Below are 13,677 nucleotides of genomic sequence, written 5' to 3' on the forward strand. Positions count from 1 at the left end.
ATATATATATATATATATATATATATATATATATATTAGGCGGAGTCAGAGTGAGGAGACACCATGTAGCTACTGGGAACAGACGAGCCAGAACCTTGCTGGTAAGCCAGCCATGAGGCAATACACAGATGAATAGAGATGGAATAATTCTAAATGCTAGCTAGCAATACACTTAAGCTATTGGGCAAACAATGTTGTAAACAATATAGCTTCTGGGTGATTATTTCGGGTCTAAGCAGCCCCCTACTACAAATGTGTACTGAACTGGGAAAAATCCACCTCTTGCATCCGACTTTTCATTTAAGTGGGAGGAGGCAATTTTTAGGAACCCAAACTGTGAATGAGATTCTCTGTGCTCAGAATAATTTACCTGAAGCCCTTGTCCATGGACCATTTGAAGCTGTTCTTGGATTTTCCTTAGCTCTTCTTGTTGCCGATGAATATTTGCCTCTATCATCCGTGTCCGCTGCTCCAGCTGGTCTTTTAAATGCTGCATGGCTCCTAACTGGGCTGAAAACTGAAACTGCAGCAGTACATGTAAAGAAAGCATAACACATCTTAGAATTCCCTGGTCCTAATATCTGTGCGCTGTGAAAAGCAAGCAGTGCCACAAGACCAGAATGCCAGTTCCCAAACCGCCATCTTTATTCTCCTTGTGACACTGGAGCTAGACTTCAAAATCAGTGTCTTTGCCTGCAGACCCCTAGGAAGCTGCTGCAGAAGTGCTTATCTTACTGGTGCTGGTGGGGGCCCTTCTCTTCTGTCACCATATGCCAGTGGTAGCTGCTCCTCCCCCTGTAACGGCCCTGGCTCACCCAGAAAGCCTCCCTTTCCCAGCAGATGGCCTCCTTCCATGACAGCTCAGTGCACTTCTCTACTCAGTGGCTCCAGCCACAAGAAACCCATCTAGTGCAGAATAAGAGCTGCTCAGGAGGCTGCGTCAGTACGTCCGTTTTTGGCTGTGCTCTCCTTGATTTATGAGAGTGGTGGTTCTCACATCATTTTTTTAAAGTTACAATTACTACATGGGGAGGGGCACATGTCACAAAATGTGTGTGTAGGTCAGAGGACAACCGGTCTGGGGGCAGAACTCAGGCTGTCGGGCTTATCTGGCTTACCTTCCTATTCTTAGCATTTTTTAGAGATTCTTCTCCCAGTGACTAGCTAATACATCTTTATATTACCTCTGCTTGAATTCTGGTGGTATGCTTTTGACTTCTGACTCAACCTTGACTAATTACAGAACAATCTGCAGCTAGAAGATGTGAGTGCTTCTAGGTGTGCTGGCATATACCTTTAATCTTAGCACTTGGGAGGCAGAGGCAGGTGGATCTCTGTGAGGTTGAGGCCAGCCTGTTCTACACAGAATGGTTTAGATCAGTCACGGCTAAAAACTGAGCCCGACTCTTAAAAAAAGAAAGCGAAAAGACAACCTGAACTCATCTGTGCCTCAACAACTTAGCAAAACAAGTTCTTTAGCTACTCCCTTCATGTCTACATTTTACCAGAGGAGAATGAACCCAAAGCAAACTGTCATCTCTAGAGGGCCCTCTGCGTGTACATTGGCAGAATTACCCAAAGCTAGGTAGGAGGATCACAAATGGGATGCAGAGTGAGTTCAAGTTTAGCCTGGGCAACATTTTAAGGCTGGGTCTCAAAATAAAAAGTAAAAAGAAAGGGCTTGAGGGCTCAAATACAGAGCATTTCCCTAGGATGTTCAAGACCCCGAGTTCAGTTCCCAGTATCTTCCTTCCTCTCCACATATACAAAAATCGCTTATTTACATCTGACAAATAACCAATAATTTTATTCTCATACTGTTTTGAAAAAACTACTTTTCAGTGATACTATCCTTAGACCAGTTTAAAACACCGTTTTTTTTTTTAAAAGACTAAGGAATTCTAAGAAATTATGAATGAATGTACACATGAATGAAGAAAGTCATTCTACATTCAGGGGTTTTATATCCAATTAATAAGCTGTTCCTACAATTTAGGCACATGCGATGACTCATTACTCATTTATTTCCATGAACAGCTTTGTACTATGTAGTAATAGAGCATTTCACTTTATGGGAAATCTAGCTTCATAGTTTTCTGCAGTGAACTGCACCTAAAAGCAGGAAATGCCCACCCTACCCTTCCATATTCTATCTTCAAAAATGTTGTCCTAAATTAATGAGTTCTTTTTAAGCTTGTGCTAAAGATGCTGAATATTACTTTTTTTTATTTTCTTGAAATGGCTTCACTATGTAGCTCTGGCTGGATTGGAACTCTTTTCATACATCAGGTTCACTTCAAACTCTTGATAATCCTCCTGCGTCTGCCTACCAGGTATTGCACCATTTTGCTTGGCTTCTGAATAATAGCTTTTAAAGAATGAAACTTTGACCTTTGAAGATGACAACAACAAACTGATATCATGGATTAGATTCTACTAGGCTTGAGAAAAATTACAAATTTAGTACCTCAACTTTCTCATGCCTTTTAAAAATGTTAGTTAAATATTTTATATTTATTTTTATGTCATACACATGTATTTTATTGTAACTAAAATTACTTTTTCCTACAGGTAAATGTCATGTTGTCACAATTTAAAGCATTTCTACCATACACAAACTAAAAATAGAAACAAGCACAGAATATAGAGGATAACAGGAAATAAATCCACAAACAAAAAAGCAAAGTACTGAGCTTTACTTAGTCAATGAAAACAGGAGGACTGAATGCTTAGCACCATTTTTGATATAGTATATATTACTTATATATACTTATATTAATAACACCTCTATAAAGATGTTGATAATATTTTACTCATAATAAAATTAAACAACAAATAATATTGAAACTATGTCTGCATATTACATAAAAGTTCTGTCAATACTTCAAAATAAATAAAATTTGAAGATTCAATTTGATATTTAATAATACAGTACTGTTATAGAGCTCTTCCAGGGTAGTGCTGCTAGCAAGCAGCTCTTAGTGTCAAATAAACTGAAGATTTCCTACTATATTTATCACTGTAAGTCAGTAGTATTTCTGAAACTTTAAAGGAGCTCTAACTCCAGCTAAGAAGGCAGCAGTGCACTGGGAACTAACTCCTCTTTTGCTGACTTCAGTACTCACTTCTCCTTGGACTCAGGCCATCTCACATTTCAGAACAGCTCTCCTTCACTTGTGTTGTTATTTTGGTTTTGCTTTTGGTGGCTGGTTGTGAACTCACTATATAGCAATGGAAAACCCTGAACACCTGATTTTCTGGCTCCCACCTCCCACATTGTTAGGACAGCATGTACTACCACCCTTGGCATCTCACACTTGATTAAGCTGTATTAAGGATCCAAGTCTTGTATGTAGACTGCATAACATGATATTTTAATTATATATCATATATTCTAGATCAAGAGGCTTATTAATATAGATATTACAAATACTGTCAGCATCCCTGATATATGTAACTCAATACATACATAGAACTCAATGCCCCATGTGCAAACAAATGAATTAATATGTAAATTACTCAAATCTTCCAATAGCCATAGGAAGAACAAAATGAACTAGTATATCTCATGTTTAAAATGATCATACCTATAAGCTGTTGTTATATGTAAGATGTTATAACACAGCAAGCAAGAAAACTCTTTGTTGTATAAGAACATCAAGAATCTTAAAAGATATATGCACCTGTGATTCTGTCTAGTAAGGGTCCAGGGGTACCCAAATCATTGTAGGTAACTAAAATGTCACTACATATTCTAAATATTTCCAATTAAGATTTACTGCCTTTATAAGTATATGTATTTATATATACATATGAATAAAATCATATTTGCTTAAATGCAATTATCATTTGTAAATGCTCAACTAAAACAAACAAAAATACCTGTGACATGCCTTGTGGAATTGGTAAATTTGCAGCTTGAGACATCACTGGCTGTGTTAATGATGGACCAACAGACTGGGAGTTTATGGACTAGAAGCAAAATAAAAAATGACAATGAAGTGATGTTCATACTCATCTAGGAGGACTTCCACCATAAACACCAACACAATGTGTTTATCATTCTCAACCTTGTATTTTGTTGAGTACAAAGTACGTCACCCTTTCTACTCTTTTTATCTTTTCTTTCCCATGGTACCCAGCACAGGCCCTTGGATGTACACTCAATTGGAAGTTGGGTGGACTGAACTGAAGGCAACTGGAACTTCATAGCTCTCAATTAGCACTTTTCACAATTAAAAAAATAATTATCTAGCATTTTATCTGTAAAATGGGAAAGATTTTGAATTTCATAGGTCTGCAGAAAATTGTGGTTCTTACAGAAAGGGTATCTTAGTCATCTGTTACTGCAACAGGGAATCTGCTGAAGGCTGTGATGCCGGCTAACACGCATACCCGACTGTTGAAGGCTGTTAGGGCTGGCTAACAGGCATACCCGACTGCTGAAGGCTGCGATGCCAGCTGACACGCATACCTGACTGCTGAAGGACGGCCTCCGCTGTGTCGTCTTTTCGTGAGCTGGCAAATGCTGTCTGGGAGGAGTGCTAGTATCAGTGGGGATCTTTGTCGGTGTTGCTGAAGTTAGTTAAAAAAGAAAAGAATTGGTGCTTACAAACAGATCTGAATGGTTAATCTCAAAATATGCTTCATGAATGGAAATGACTAAGTTAGCTTTCTGATATTAGATACATAAATCCATGTTTATAAGAGTAATTTTAATTATTTCTTTTTTAAGGACAAAGAAAATGTGTTGCAAAAAACTTTGAAAACAGTTCCTCCCGTTCTCCTCAATTCCCTCAAAGGCTAGGCTTCAGGGCTCCTGCAGGTATAAAAATCCACGCACACTAAGGTGTCTTCTAGCAGACAGCATAGTATTTATCAGCGAGGCACATTCTTCTGTATAATTCAAATCAACTTCGGATTACTAATACCTACTACAATGCATACTTGATAAAACAGCTGTAATAGGACTAGAGAATAATGGCAAAGAAAGAAGCCTGCACATGCTCATACAATGGAGAAGGCATTTCCTATTACCAGCTGTAGATACAGAGGATCAACTACAATTTAAAGGCAATTACCCAAGTCTCCATAAATTAAAGAACACTCAATGGTTAACAGTCCTTATTATTGCAGAGGACCAGAGTTCTGTTTCCATCATTCACATGTGGCTGATAAGCACCTGATTTACAATGAAAAGTAGTATTTTTTCTTATAAGGGACTCATTTAAAAGGTAAGCAGAATATTACCATCTACATATCATCATCTGATGACCTTAAATCTTTTCTAAAGATAAATAATTTGCTTCTTACTAGAAAGGTAGTTATACTTCAAAACTGAAAAAAAACTAGAATTCGAAAAACTCTGGACAAAAGTGCTAATATCAGCAACACAAATAATTTAGAAGAGCTCTTTCAAACACACGCTTGTCCCCAGGTCAAGGCACTTACAGGAAGGGTCCGAGACTGCTGTGTGAGATGACTTTCGTGAGCTTCTGGAAGAGGCAGACGGAGTTGGGCTGTGATCAAACCTTTCCAGTGCTTCCTTGAGACTGACTGTATTGATACGGTTGTCAGACCCTGAATCTTGGCTCTAAGGAGACGAGAAAAAATAAATGTTTTCACATTGCTCAGTGCAGAGGTCTCAGCACAGCTGGACAAGAGGGCTGGAGAGACTATGTGTGCAAGCACAAGGCACGGAAGCCTTGCTTTACAAGGTTTAAAAACTGTGTGTATGTATACGTGTCAGGAAAAAAGTCTTATTTTAATATTGTAAAATTTGTTCATTCTCTATTTAGAAAAAAAATAACAAGACTCAGGTTTTACTCTTGTTTTATGTTCAAAAATTAGCTCAAAATTCATCAAAGACATAAACATTACAAACTAAACATAAAACACTTGAAGAAAGCATAAAGAAATGGTCACAAAATTAAAAACACTTCTGCATCAGAAAACACCGGTGACAACAGAATTAAAATAATTTACAAGAGTAAGGAGATATTTATATATCATTATCTGATCAGGACTAAATATCTAGAATACAGAACTCGGTTATAAAAATGGACACAAAACACATCATTTGTGACAAGATGCACTCCTGTTTGTTGTTGAGAAAAGTCTCACACTACTGGCCAGGAACCTGTAGCAATCCTCCTGCCTCAGTTTCCCAAAAACTAAGATTACAGGAGTGAGTAACTGTACCAGCGAGTATGTACCTTTCAACACAGTATTTGCAAAGGCTAGTAAGAGGATCATTTGAGCTCAGCCTGGACAACACAGCAAGATGTCCTGTCAAGAAACAAACAAAACCCCAAAACAAAAAGAGGACAAGTTGGACACAGGTGGTACAAACCTGTAAACAAAACACTTGGGATGCAGAGGCAGAATCATCAGGAATTCAAGGTCATTCCTGGCTGCATAGCCAGCCCAAGGCTATCCTGGGCTGTATGAAACCCTACCTCAAAAACAAAACAAAACAAAAATCCAAAATAGATAAATGAATGAATAGATAAATAAGAAAACAAAAAAGAGAGAATGAAAATAAATACTTTTCCAAGGAGGAAACAATCACCTGATGAACTGCTCAAACTTACTAACCAGGGGAATCCAAATCAAAATCGGTCACGCTAGCTCATGCTCTATTAGAAAGCTAGGACCAGAAGACCCAAGTCAGACACTTGAGTGACAGATGTCCTCTGCGAGTTCAAAGTCAACCTGGTTTATATAGAGTTCCTGGCTGTCAATGTTACAAAGTTTTTTTGTGTTGTAAATAAAACAACAAAAAAATAACAACAAACCCTCACCAAACACAAAAGCTTCTCAGAAATCAATCAGTATGATAAAGATGAAAAGAATCTTGAACTCAGGACAGGCTCCAAACTCCAAAGCTACAGAGAAACCCTGTCTCGAAAAACCAAAAAAAAAAAAAAAAAAAAAAAAAAGAATCTTGAACTCTTCTTATAGCTTGGTAAAGGGACCGGAAAAATGGCATGGCCTCTATGGAAAACAGTATGGCAGGTTCTCTCAAATTCTACCTACCATATAATCCAGTATACTACTTGGTATACACCCAAGAAGTAGGGACTATAGTAGCTGTCTGTATGCCTACCTATGTTCATATATATATATATATATATATATATATATATATATATATTACAAATAAAAGGTGAAGGCAACCCAGGATTCCAGTGATTAATAAGAGGACACACACACATAATAGAATATTACCCATCCTGCAAAACAAAGGGGAATATCTGATATAATGAACCCTGAGAACATTCCACCAAGTAAAATTAGCCAGTCACAATGGAACAAACACTGCATGATTCTACTTACATGAGGTACTCAGAGTAGTCAAATTTAAAAAAGAAAGCCACAGATGAAAAGAGCTGGAGGGAAGGGGTGAAAAGCTGTTTAACAAACACAGCTGATGTTTAAGAGGATGAAAAGGTTCTAGATATGGATGCTGATGCTGTACAGCTGCAGAAATGTTACAATGTTGAAGTGTGTCCTTAAAGTCAATAAAATTGCCATTTTACCACATTTTAAAAGGAACTATCAAAAGTAACTAACTTCAAAAGTATGCTCAAGTCTAGTCAGCAGAACTGCCAAGTGTACTAAAGGGCTCATTTTTCTATTCTTGAGTTATCCCAAACTTTTCCCACTGTTCCTTATTCTTTGTCTCCCCTCTCAACTGACAGCCTTGCCTTAGGCAGGCTTACCCACCACCAAAAGCAGCACCTTCTATGACAGAACACATATACTGGTGCTTTCTCTCATCCCATACTCAGAATACAATCATGCATCAGTGAACAAGAAACAAGTGTACATCCTATTTCAAGGTTACATATAATTGCAAAATATTTGCTCTCAACGTTATTCATTCTGGGGCAGAGGCCATGTCACTCAATGCCTTGTCTCCTCCTTCGTCAACTTGCAGCTCTTCCCAGCCTGTATCTGAGTCCATTTCTCACTGCTTCCTAGCCTCTGAAACCTTCCACCCACCTTCACAGTGCATAATAACAAATAGCTCTGCATTTTCCACTTCAGCTCTGATTATTTATTTCACACATTAGTTCTAAAAATCAGACCTCACCAATGTCCATGTCATTCCCATCAAAAATGGGAGTTTCTATTTTAGGACTCTCAGATCTTAACTACACAGGATGAAGAAACGTCCTCCTTAAGCTCACTGGTGTGGAGCTTAAGCTCACATGCTATGTCACACGGTTTCTTGAGGTCATGTATCGTTCCTGTGCTGACTTCACACATACACCTGAATGGCATTCTAACTTCTGGCTCAGTGCTCCCCAGAACCAGTAATCCCAAATCACTTCTACTCAAACCCAACACCGCAAGCTCTTGTCCTTGGTGTCACCCCTTCAAAATCTCCATGAGTCTTCAGTCACTAATTCTTGGTCATACCTTAAAGCCAATTACCTCAATTCAAGTATCCTCATTTTTGACCAAAACTTGCCACATTACCTACTCATCCCTAAGTATCCTAATTCCAATAATCCTGTGGTTTAAGCCAAAGCTACATTGACTCTACACTTCTATATATCACTTTCATTTTGTCCTCTTTCCCTTAAGAATCTTACATTTATGTTTGATATTCTAACAACCGTGTACATATGCTCAATACCCTAGCTCCTATTTCCTCTTATCATCATTTCCTTGGCAAAATCCCAATAGTTAAACCACTTTTGCTTATCCTATACAGTACAATATTGCCAAAGAAACAAAGCACACTGACTGTTCTTACTTCAAATTAATAATCAAGAAACTTGCGAGGGTTCTTATCTGCCTGCAATCCAGACGGTAAACCTCCATACAACAACATTCCCTTTCCTACGTCCCTTTCCAACCTTGTGACATCACAAACGCCTCTCCTTAAGCTAATTCTTATTTCACTGAGAACCTTGCCATAAGCTCCCCACTATTCTAACAACCACTAATCATGAGCAGAACGTGATGAGGAAATGTGATCCTCAAGTAATCTACCACGCCTCAGTGTGCTACTATAAACCAGGAAGCAGACATCTCTCTCCGTAACACTGACTGTCCCAGAGAGTGAATCTCTCAGCTTCTCGCAGCCATACAGTCTCTGTCACTACTACTCAATGACTGCAGCACAAATATATCGACAGACAAAATATAAGCAACTGGGTGTCGTTCTGTTCTTTATAAACACTGCAATTTGAATCTGATACTTGTTTCATGGAGCCTTATTATTAAAACATTATTATTATTTGGATTTTTTCAAGTATTTAGTATATAAAATGCATTTATAGTTTATAGATGTTGTGAAATCAGTCAGAAGGTCAGATGTGACCTGCAAGTCATAGCTGCCAGTTTGATAAGAGTTGAAAACCTATCTGTCTCTGATCAAACCCTCTTTGCACTTACGTAAGAGAGCTATATTCCCACACATATTCCAGAATACTACTCTTGGATCTCTACTTCCCTCTCCATCAAATCAGACAGGTGATATGCTTAGTTTCCACATGATATACAAAAAGAAACCAGACTTCCAATTCTAACTATAATTTCCCAGTCACGTGTCTTTAGGGAAGGTTCCCTCTTAAAACTACTCAGTATTCTCACAGTGTATGTTATCACCTCAGAAAAAGCCATCTAAGGAGTAGATCATAGTCTATAATTATGAAAGGAACACAGTCAAGCACATTAGAGTCACTGATAGTTTTAATATTATTTTGGGTATGTCTCTCACCTAATAAGTTTTAAATGGCAAGATCTTCAATTCCTTTTTAGAAGCAAATGATATTTTTTAAAAGGTGAAAAATAAATATTATAAAGATAACCAAATCTCTCTCACAAATTATTAGGAAATGAAATATTTAAAAAAGAGGCTGTAAGAAACATACTTTGTCAGCAGCTGTCTCAGGAAGAGACTCTTCAATGCCAAGTTCTCGTCGTCTTTCAGCCCTGACTTCTGCATAACTATAAATGGAAAGAATCAAATTTTAATGTTTGGCCATTTATTTAAATTACTGTAGAGATGCAAATAATTGGTGCTAGTTATATCTCTCTCCGGATCACAGTACTTTTGTATGAGTTCCTATGTGCTAAGCAAACCTAACACATATGTACAGTGTACATATGCCTTAGGTATGCTACCAAGGACCTGTAGGAACTAAGCATGTAAATTGAGAGGAACTAAATGAAGGAAGGACATTACTCTGGTTTATGTTTTTCACGACATGCACTGCAGCTTGAATGTTGTACAGCTTCTGCTACAGCACAATACTCAAGTCAGCTCTTACATACTTATGCACTGCCAGTATTAGATTTCTAACTATTAAATAGTTTACTATTAAAAAATATTAAGTATTAAAACTGGGGAAAGATCACTATCATTCATTAACAAACTACACATAAAATTATTTTTGGCTCTCAGCACACCTTACACATGTTTTAAAGAATTATTACCTTACTACAGTGTGAGTACACACAATGAACTCTGGCCTTGAGTTCCACTGATGGTAAGTGATATAATAATGAGTCTGAAGCCAAATCCACTGCTGTCCTTTGGTCAGGAATCTATAATAACAGGATTTGCCTTTCCCATACTGCATTACTGAAAAAGAAAAGAAACACGTATTTTTTTCTTTGATATATACTTAGCTATAAGAATCTAAATTTCTTAAACAAAGGCTTTTATTTACATTTTAACTCTATACAGATAGAATTATTTTCTGGATAACTTTCAGAAAAATGTATCAACTAAAAGGATGTTTTTAAAAACTAGCTTAAGGTCTCCCAAATAACCAGATCCCCCAGTTTCCAACTTTATAGTCAATCATTGCTGATCTTATACATTTCTTCATTCATAACAAATCCCATATACTGAAAGACTCATACTACTAACTTGTTCATGCCCAGATATACAACATGTAGGGAAACAACAGCTCATAATCATACCGACTGTACTTTCTCACAGACACTAACACCTATGATACCTGAGGCATCTAATTATAAAGCTCTTACTAACCAAAACTCAGAATAATGCCAATGTTTGCAATCATTGTTAAGTGGAACTTCCCAAACTAGTTCAAATGTTAGGTTCTAAAGCACTTTAATTGAAGTTAGGCAAAAACTGGGTTTTGTGGTTAAACTGATTTGGGAAACTATGTACTTCTCTAATGCACTATAAGATTTTCCTTTGTATATGTTTAAAAAAAAAACAGTTCTAAATCTTTTCTCAGTCTCATTAATAGAACAGAGTATCTATCTGTGTGCTTTAAAATAGTTCTTAACAGAGAAACATTAAGATTTACTTACAGTGCTCATGACATTTTGCCAGATTTTCTAGGTCATCCACATGATAGTAATCATAGCCTGATGTTCCCAAAACTTCAAATGGCAAATAGCCTATTATTGGTGGTGCCCTAAATTATTTAATGACAATAAAAAAAAAATCAGTATTGCCAGGCGGTGGTGGTGTACACCTTTTAATCCCAGCACTTGGGAGGTAGAGGCAGGTGGATCTCTGTGAGTTCAAGGCCAGCCTCATCTACTGAGCAAATTCCAGGACTCACTCCATAGCTGCTGGGAAACCGTGCCTCGAAAAACTCAAACAAACAACAAATAAATAATCAGATTACAACTTTTCTACAAGAGACATCACAGCCAGAAATTAATTTGAGAAGTGCATTTACATTTTTCCAGAATGAATAATGAATTTCAAAATTCTGTTTAGAACATTTGTCCCTGTAGTCCATTAATAACCAGAATTACATAATTACAGTCTTTTCTTTTTCTTTTGTGACATTTAAAGGTGACATTACCTGTGATCCAGAAATAGAAACTTCCATTCTAAACTGTGTCTAGATGTAAACTCTTCATTGGGCTCTTCAACAGTACACATTTCCTACAAACGAATTAACAAGTATACTTTAAAAGAAATTGTCTGTATCCTTAAAAATATTAAATATTGTTAGACATGAATCATTAAATAAGTTTCATCTAAACAAACGTTAACACATTTAGTTTTTAGTACTAAACACAGGCTCGAGATACAGAGTGCCTGTCTAGGGTTTACAAAGTCCTAAGTTTGATCCCCAACGATTCTTACAGCCATCTTAAGCAACAACAATATAAACAGCAGCAACTGCCAGCCTCAGGTCAGCAGTTACAGTCCAGTTCATTCTCGCTCACATACCTAAGAGTCTACTACTAAATCCAGACCTTTATTTTGATTTACCCTTCCCATTTCTCAGTGTCTGGACATGCCTTACTCTCATATATACTTACACAATTTCCCTCATTGATGGTCTTATTTCTGTACAACAGAGTCTAGAAATCAGCACATTCTTTCATGATAATAAGTAGCCATTATTAAATGTTTTTTAATAAAGATTTGTTTTTATTTATGTGTATAGATATGTGTCTCTGTGTGTGTCAACATGTGCCTGAGGAGACCAGATGAGGGTGTGGTCACCAGCTGGAGTTAGCATGCATGGCTGCTGAGAACCAAATGGCAGTTCTTTGTAAGAGCAGTAAGTGTTAACCACTAAGCCATCTCTCCAGCTCTAAAGACTTCTAATCTCACCTTCTAGGAATTTTAAAATTCATTGTACATCACTTACGAAGTGACTAAGTTTAGATCCTTACCCTCCCTCCCTAATGGTCAGGCATTATCATTACCTTAGCAATTCTCAAACATGATTATATAACTTCCCACTTAAAACTCTTCTATGGTTTCTCATGCTTGAGTCTCTCCAAGGAGAAAAACCACAGAGAAAAGAAATTTCAGGCCTGGCCTCTGATTACTTTTCTAAAATAAGTTTTGACTGCTCTCCCCTCATATCCATGAAGCCTAGATAAATTCTGACTCTTCTCCCTCATATCCATGAAACCTAGATTTTGTTGTACAAAGCAATGTTCTACAGTCTTTCTCTCCATCCTTACACAATCTTCTCTAACCCTTAGGAGATGGGGCTTTGAAAGAAAAATAATTCCAATCAAGTTCCACTTACTAGATATTTGGCAAGCAACTTTCTTAAGCCTTAGTTTCCTTAAATATAAATTATGACAGCATCTATCTCACAGTGTAAAACTGAAATGAGACAAAGCATGCAACTGCCCTCCAATTTCCTAAGACAAAACGGTACAGCAAGACTAGTTTAAAATCTCCTATCAGCTAACTGTTCTTTCTTACACTATGATGTCACCCAACTGTAATATCACCTTGTCTTCTTTCCAGTCTCTAAGGGCTAAAGAAATCCACTTTTCTCCTTCTCTACTAATCATCGGCTTATGGGATGCAAGAAATAAAAGCACACAATTTAAAATTCAAAGAGCAGGGGCTGGAGAGATGGCTCAGCCGTTAAGAACTCTCCAGTTCTCCCAAAGGGCTTTGGTTCAATTTTCAGCATTCATATGGTAACTCACAACTGTATGTAACTCCAGTTCTAGGGCATCTTTTTTCTGGCCTTCTTCTGGCCTCCCTGGGTACCAAGCATGCACATGGTACACAAACATACGTGTAAAAAAACACCCATACACATTTTTTAAAAAATTAATAAAAATTCAAGTATCAAATTATGTCTAGTGAAGCCATATCTTTTTTCTATTTCTTCTTCTTCTTCTTCTTCTTCTTCTTCTTCTTCTTCTTCTTCTTCTTCTTCTTCTTCTTCTTCTTCTTCTTCT

The 13,677-nt window shown here is 37.2% G+C and overlaps 1 protein-coding gene across 7 annotated transcripts in view; it reads right to left on the reverse strand.

Annotated features, from left to right (window-relative positions):
- Clock (clock circadian regulator) overlaps positions 1-13,677 on the reverse strand; it is an 85,917-nt gene that overhangs the window by 14,393 nt on the left and 57,847 nt on the right. For 6 of the 7 annotated variants that reach the window (XM_026785161.1, XM_026785163.1, XM_013350778.2 and 3 more), the window contains 8 exons: positions 11,814-11,896; positions 11,308-11,414; positions 10,456-10,603; positions 9,891-9,966; positions 5,452-5,593; positions 4,475-4,575; positions 3,883-3,972; positions 371-523 (listed from right to left, as the gene is read on the reverse strand). In XM_026785161.1, the coding sequence (XP_026640962.1) occupies positions 371-523; positions 3,883-3,972; positions 4,475-4,575; positions 5,452-5,593; positions 9,891-9,966; positions 10,456-10,603; positions 11,308-11,414; positions 11,814-11,896 (900 nt within the window). The remainder of the gene's footprint in view (positions 1-370; positions 524-3,882; positions 3,973-4,474; positions 4,576-5,451; positions 5,594-9,890; positions 9,967-10,455; positions 10,604-11,307; positions 11,415-11,813; positions 11,897-13,677) is intronic. The other variant, XM_026785162.1, reaches the window with a different exon arrangement.

This window comes from Microtus ochrogaster, linkage group LG1, assembly GCF_000317375.1.
Source record: "Microtus ochrogaster isolate Prairie Vole_2 linkage group LG1, MicOch1.0, whole genome shotgun sequence".
NCBI lineage: Eukaryota > Metazoa > Chordata > Mammalia > Rodentia > Cricetidae > Microtus > Microtus ochrogaster.